The sequence below is a fragment of the Oncorhynchus tshawytscha genome, linkage group LG04 (genome assembly GCF_018296145.1).
Source record: "Oncorhynchus tshawytscha isolate Ot180627B linkage group LG04, Otsh_v2.0, whole genome shotgun sequence".
NCBI lineage: Eukaryota > Metazoa > Chordata > Actinopteri > Salmoniformes > Salmonidae > Oncorhynchus > Oncorhynchus tshawytscha.
The window spans coordinates 74569061-74576612 of record NC_056432.1 but is presented as its reverse complement, the minus strand read 5'-3'; the positions used below and the strand labels follow the sequence as shown (position 1 = coordinate 74576612).

Here is a 7552-nt window from a genome sequence, read left to right as displayed (position 1 = left end):
AGTGTCACGCCCTGACCTGAGAGAGCCTTTTTATGTCTCTATTTTGGTTTGGTCAGGGTGTGATTTGGGTGGGCATTCTATGTTTTGTTTTCTAGGTTTCTTTATTTCTATGTTTTGGCCGGGTATGGTTCTCAGTCAGGGACAGCTGTCTATTGTTGTCTCTGATTGGGAATCATACTTAGGTAGCCCATTTTCCCTCCTTTCAGTGTGGGTAGTTATCTTTGTTAGTGGCACTTAGCCCTGTAAGCTTCATGGTTGTTACCAACGTAATTAGAGCAGTAAAAATACATGTTTTTGTCATACCCGTGGTATACGGTTTGAAATACCAGCCATCAGGGCTCTAATCATCTGGTTTATAATTGAGCATAAATCATGGACTATGAGAGGTGAGATCCGTATTGATGCAGACCAAAATGTTCATTTTCAAGGCCTGTGTTATCCTACCAGTTCCCCCACTATAATAGGGCCAAAGTCTGTGGTTGGTGTGTGAGTGTGTGTGTCTATACTTTGTTTCCTACCCTCTTCCTCTTGCAGAACTGCACTGTGATGTATGTTCTCTCTTGGGTAGCTCACCCATCTCTGAGCGGTAGCTGGGTCTACTGGGTGTAATGTCAGCCTTTCTCTTTTCTGGGTATGAACTCTACACTGCGCTCTTAGAAAAACGGGTTCCAAAAGGGTTCTTTGGCTGTCCCCATAGGAGAACCCTTTTTGGTTCCAGCTAGAACCCTTTTGGTTTTCAGGTGGAATCCTTTTGGGTTCAATGTAGAACACTCTGTGGAAAGGGTTCTACATGGAAATCAAAAGGGTTCTACCAGGAACCAATAGGGTTCTTCAAAGGATTCTCATGCATGTAATTCCCTGAGTAAATAGTATGCCTACCTCCATGGTCTTCTTGTATAAGGACACCTTCATCTTCTGAACTTTCTCCATAATCCCCTCAAACTGAACGAGGATAAACAACATGGTTGAAATTTACTGGCACCTCATAAATACAGGTTTGCAAAATGTATTTTCAAAATGAAATAAGCACTCAATAACACATTTCAAACCTTCCTCCTCTGTTCTTTCTGTCGCTCTCTGAATATTTCCATCTTCTTGATCTCTTCCCGTAACATTCCGGATAGCTGGATATGCAGATTCCCGATGTTTTCAATTTCTGTCAAAGAAAACAGTTATTTTAGTAAACTGTCATTTGGCTTTGTTGTGAGAGATGCAGTAGACAGGATAAACTTACGTGTTTTAAGTCGATCAAATGAGGCTTTCAGGGTGCTGAAAAAATAGGAATGATGCATTTATCAATAACAGGTAGTGTAGCATACTAAATACTAGTTAAACACAGTATGCATAAACAGATTGCCAAATCACTGCATTCAACTGTATCTAGATATCAATGACTTATCATGGTTCCACCTGTCACCAGAGGGCAGCAGAGACCGTCCTATAGACATTAACGACACTGGTGTGTCCAATTTATTCATTATGATTTCCCTGTTAAAAGAGGTGTGTTTTCTGTTGTCCTTTGCAGAAGCTTGAATTGTTTACCGTGTGCGTTCATTTCCTGAGTGAGTTTTTGAGAATTAGTGTTTGTTGTTTTTTCATGTGTACTGTGATTCTGCGGCTACCGTTTCTCAGTAAAGTATGTTAATCCTCAACCACTGATTCCTCGTCTGGTCTCTTCTCTTCACCTGGGTCCAACCTTACCATGTCACAGCAAGCTTCTGCACCAAACATGGACCCAGCCGAGAGAACTCAGATCAAGAATGTTGCAACCCACCAAGGAGCACTGCTGGGGTAGCAAGAACAAATCTCCCAAATATCAGAGGCCCTCCGGGCACTTACCAACTCCCTCCAACCACAATCCAACCTCAACCCAAGAGGGGCCAATGTCGCCCAGTGCTACAGATGTCACCGTAGTTCTTCCAGGGAACCTGCACCGGGAACCCAAGATCCCAGCCCCCGAGTGGTATGACGGCCACCCAGGAGGATGCAAGGGGTTCCTTCCTCATGCAGTGTTTTCTGGTGTTCGAGCTACAGTCCTCCTCGTTCCACACCGATCGGCCGTGATCACCTACATCATCTCTCTACTCTCGGGCAAGGCCCTGGCGTGGGAAATGGCGGTGTGGGAACAGCAGCCAGCATCCTGCAGCTCCAGATTGGCCTTCATTGCTGAGTTACAAATCTTCGACCACCCAGTCGGCGGAAAAGAAGCAGCCAGCCGACTGTTCAACATCTGCCAAGGGGCCAGACCAGTTGCTGACTTCGCCATTGAGTTCCACAACCTCGCCTCCAAGAGTGTGTGGAATATGGAGGTCCTGGAAACTGCTTTCCACCAGGATTTGTCTAACTCCAAGGATGAAATGGCCTCTCGGGAACTGGGAGAGGACCTTGAGTCCCTGATAATACTGGCAATCAGGATCGACAACCGCCTCGAATGCGTGAGACATCGCCTTTTTGACTCCACCCCAGTATCTCGGTTTCCTGAGCACCTTAAGCCACCCAAACTCAAAATTGAGGAGCCCATGCAGCTGGGACCCACACGTCTGAGTCCACAGGTGCGTGACAGGCGCATTCGCGACGGCTGCTGCCTCTACTGCGGAGGTCTCGGCCATCTCCGTGCTACATGTCCAGAGCTGACGGGAAACGCCAGGACAAGGGGAGACCCTGACGAGCTGTGCAGCTACCTCTCAGTCACCGTCTGTCACTACTCGCAACCCTCCACTGGGACAACCGTCAGCACCAGATTCAATCCTTCATGGACTCCGGGACCACAGATAATTTTATTGATCAGGACTACACCAGATAATTACCAATCACCTGCGTGAATTGTCCCATCCCTCTGCAGATTCAAGCCATCGATGGATGGCCCATTTGCTCCTGTCAGGTGGAATATCAGACCAAGCTCATTCTACTGCAGGCTGGGGTGAAACACTCAGAGACTCTTAGTTTTCTTTTGATCACTGCTCCCGAGAACCCCCTTATCCTAGGGTACCCTTGGCTAGCACTACATAACCCACTATTATCCTGGTCCAAGGGACACCTACTAGACTGGGGTAAGGACTGCCAGACTAAATGTCTGAGACCCCCACCAAGAGCCTCGCCATGTCCTCCTGCATCCATTGAAGTCCAAGACGTCTCCGCTCTCCCTCCTGAATACTTCGACCTCCCTGAGGCCTGCAGTAAGAGGCAAGCTGCCACCCTTCTTCCACATCGTTCATATGGCTGACATAGAACTCCTACCCGGCTCCACACCTACCCAGGGCCATCTATACTATCTCTCAACCCCTAAAGCAGCAGTCATGGACAATTACATCCGGGAGTCGCTAGAGGCAGGTTTCATTAGCCCCTCTACATCCCTAGCTGGTGCAGGCTTCTTCTTGGGTAAGAAGGATGGAGGCCTGCATCCTTGCATCGATTATAGAGGGCTGAACTGGATTATGATCAAGAATCGTTACCCCCTACCACTGATGTCCGCCGTCTTGGAGTTGGCCCAATTCTTCACCAAATTGGACCGCCGCAATGCTTAAAATCTGGTGAGAATCAGGAAGATGAGTGGAAAACTTCCTTTAACACCCCTAGTGGACACTATGAGTATTTAATAATGCCCTTCGGATTATCGAACTCACCGGCAGTCTTTCAAGCATTGATCAATGACACTCAAATCGGTTTATCTTTGTTTACCTCAACAACATCCTGATCTTCTCCAAAACCCTTCCAGATCACATACTGCACGTCCAACAAGTCCTGAGACGCCTCCTGCAGAGCCAACTATATGTCAAGATGGAGAAGTGTGAGTTCCACGAGAAGTGTGAGTTCCAAGTTTCCTTCCTGGGTCACATTATCTCTACCACAGGCATCCAAATGGACCCCAAAAAGGTTGAGGCGGTCGCCCACTGTCCCCGTCCCACCTCACTCAAGCAGGCCCTGCGGTTCCTCGGGATAAACAATTTTTACAGGCGTTTTATAAGCAACTTTGGTGCAGTGGCAGCGCCTCTCACGGTCCTAACCCGCATGTCAATTTGCCCAGTGTCGGCCGGGTTTGGCCGGGGTAGGCCGTCATTGTAAATAAGAATTTGTTCTTAACTGACTTGCCTAGTTAAATAAAGTTGACATAGTTTTTTAAAAGTCCCAGACCCGTTTTTGCTAGACTCCTGAGGTTGACAGGGCATTCATAGAGCTTAAGGGATGTTTCACCTCTGGGCCCATCCTCGTTCATCCTGATCCTACTCTGCCCTTTGTAGTAGAGGTGGACGCCTCGGACACCGGAGCAGGGGTGGTCCTACCACAGCAGAATGAAGAGAACAAGAAACTGCACCCACGCGCCTTTCTCTCCAAGTGGTTCTCGCCAGTAGAACGCAACTACGATGTAGGCAACTGTGAGCTCTTGGCAGTTAAGTGGGCCCTTGGGAACTTGGTCTCCATTCAAGAAGCCAAGAGGTTGAACGCTCGCCAGGCTAGGTGGGCTCTGTTTTTTAACAGGTTCGATTTCACACTAGCCTATCGCCCGGGATCCAAGAATCAGAAAGCAGGCGCCCTGTCCCACCAACACGATACCTCTAACGAGGAGAGGGACTCCGGGCCCATCATCCACAGCTCCCGCATTGTGGACTCTGTGATATGGAGTATTGAGACCACGGTCCGACAAGCTCAGACACGAGAACCTGACCCAAGGCGATAATGATTTCCCCGTTAAGAGGTGTGTTTTCTGTTGTCCTTTGCAGAAGCTTGAATTGTTTACTGTGTGCATTTGTTTCCTGAGTGAGTTTTCAAGACTTAGTGTTTGTTGTTTCAAGTGTACTGTGATCCTGCGGCTACCGTTTCTCAGTAAATTATGATGTTTAACCTTAACCACTGATTCCTTGTCTCGTCTCTTTTCTTCATCCAACTTTACCATGTCACATGACTGGCTTATTAGCAATGGTGTAAAGATTAACTGTGTGAACAGGAAACTGGATTGAGGATGCACACACACACACATTCTCTCTCTCTCTCTGTTGGAAATGATTCCACGAGGGCTAGAATGTGTGACTTAATGGCATTGAAGCCTGACTCTATCATTATTATGTTCTAAAAATACCACTATTATTCTATTGACTACCTATTATATTGCCTGTGAAGTGGTTGTGGCATATAAGCAAGTAGCAGGCGCCAGGTTATGGCAAATTATTTAAAGAAAAAAAATAAACATTACATTTGATTTGGGCCAATGTCCCCCCAATGTTATTTGTGTCTGTTATGACAGCATTTTGGCTAACTTGTGCATAGTAGGTATTATGGTCCAAACATATCATCTCTATATATGTACGTAACCAGCCATTTACCTGATCTCTGTCTGCCCCCCAGCTTTACGTGCTATTGTCACCAGATCCTTCCCATACCTCTCTTCTGCCATGGCCCTGTAGACAGACAAACAAGCAGACTTAAAAGTGCTGTGTTTTGTAGAGTGTCGACCAATCTTTGAGTTGTATGAACATTCCGATTCGGTGTGCAATCACTGCTGACCATCCCTGCGTGCATTTTGTATGAAGTTTTAATGACGTCAGAGAAACCCTACCTCATCTTCAGCAGTTCCTCCACATCTTTGCACATCCGCCTGCCATCACATAGTCTCTGAATCAGAACCTCATAGCCCTGATGATTAGTGAAATCAACTCCCTACAGAGAGAGAAAGAGAGGTGTTGTAATCCAGTTACACAACAATAGTTGCAAAATAAACGTTTGACTCAAACTGCCCAGTGGTTTGTCTCTGTATTTAGTGGCACATACTGAACAGTTAGATTCCACAGAAGTTGGAACTTGTTTAGGGAATGGTTCCCATAGAATGGGGTGTCTTTACAACATGGTATATGAACCTGGTGAAATTCACAAAGCATTTAAGATTGATATTACGTTTCACTGAAATGTGCATTGCGCCATAACTTGTTACAGTACTTACAAACAGACAATATAGTCAGAGGACTGTCCAGAGGACCATAGAATATTCACTTTGAACAACTTTTAGTTGCAGACAGCATAATAGAAACCCATTTAATATGTTCTCTTTCATGTCTGAAGATGACAGGTAGATTATCAACTGTTGCCTTGGATGCAAATCTATCTGGACAATGAGAGGGCTAAATTCGTAACCACCGTGAGCAGGAAGGGAGCCATAGCAACCAACACCTCAGGGAACATCTGTGCAAAAATACTATGATACCTCACAAGTTAAACAGAATATAACAGATGTGGAAATTGTGGTGAAAGCACAGTGCCTATCCTACAGTGCCTTACCTACAGTGCCTTACCTACAGTGCCTATCCTACAGTGCCTATCCTACAGTGCCTATCTTACAGTGCCTATCTTACAGTGCCTATCCTACAGTGCCTATCCTACAGTGCATATCTAAGGAGTTAGCAGTAAGAGTTGAACCCAGACCTTTCCAGCTTTCCCACAGCACTCAGTTCAGTTCCAAATTTCATTGGCATGTTATTACTGTGGACATCATATTCTGTCAGACAACTGTCACATTTTAGAAACCTAACGCTGTCTGCTTTAAAAGGCTCACTACACTTTCAAGTCTGTAAATGGTTGAGAATTAACAAAATACAAATATTTCTGGATAGAGAGATTTTAAATGAGTTATCAGTAGACTATCTAGTTATATCTAGTTACACACACCAACACAGGACATCAAGAGACAATGGTAGCAGACTGAGGGAACTTACCCAAAAGGCATCTTTATACAGCAAGGGAGTCATTCTGTGTTATTCATGCACTTCCTCAAAGTTGAATGTTAATATCCTCTTTATCAACGTTTACAAAAAACATAAACCACTTCAGTTTAACAGATTCCTTATTGAGATCCCCAAAAAGTATATATATATATATGAAGGACAACTCCAGAATACCTCAGCTGTTATAACTGCAATATCACTGTTGAACTTTGCATTGGGCTTGAATGAGGAAGTACCCTGTGATGTCACTATCCACAGACTCAGCCTCTTGCTGAGATATGTAGATAACTACAGTTTTGATTATTATTTGAATAATAGATCATATAGAATTTCAGACCTAAAACGGATTCACAGACTATCTTGGGCACAGATTGTGCCCTTGTTCATGAAGAATAGCCATTGGTTTCATTATATCCAGGGTGTATCACATCTGACCGTGATATGATTCCCATAGGGCAGGGCACAATTGGCCCAGCGTCGTCCGGGTTTGGCCGGGGTAGGCCGTCATTGTAAATAATATTTGTTCTAAATTACAGTTTTTTTCGATTGCTAAACGACAGTGGGCACAACTGGAGTCACATGTGCAAAACTCTAACTACAGTCTGCACTACCAACAGTCACCTGAGCTAAACAGTTCACATCACCTGCAAAACTCATTCCAAGCAACACAACTCTTAACACATGGCTCAAAACACGCTCAGTGCAGCCAAACACTATGCACAACCCTCACTGAGATAACACACACTGTCACTCAGAACACACTGAGAGTAAAAACACTAGCATCAAACACCAATACAGAAAATACAAACTTTTCATCTTTACAGTTTGAACAATTTCAGTGA

General features: G+C 45.1%; 1 protein-coding gene across 1 annotated transcript in view; it reads right to left on the bottom strand.

Annotated features, from left to right (window-relative positions):
* LOC112246932 (proline-serine-threonine phosphatase-interacting protein 1) overlaps positions 1-6927 on the bottom strand; it is a 12976-nt gene extending 6049 nt beyond the window's left edge. Inside the window, exons 1-6 of the mRNA XM_042321221.1 lie at positions 6702-6927; positions 5552-5652; positions 5319-5393; positions 1235-1269; positions 1050-1156; positions 880-942 (exon numbers count right to left, since the gene is read on the bottom strand). Coding sequence (XP_042177155.1) covers positions 880-942; positions 1050-1156; positions 1235-1269; positions 5319-5393; positions 5552-5652; positions 6702-6734 — 414 coding nt within the window. The 5' untranslated portion in view covers positions 6735-6927. The remainder of the gene's footprint in view (positions 1-879; positions 943-1049; positions 1157-1234; positions 1270-5318; positions 5394-5551; positions 5653-6701) is intronic.
* Between the last annotated feature and the right edge of the window lie 625 nt (positions 6928-7552).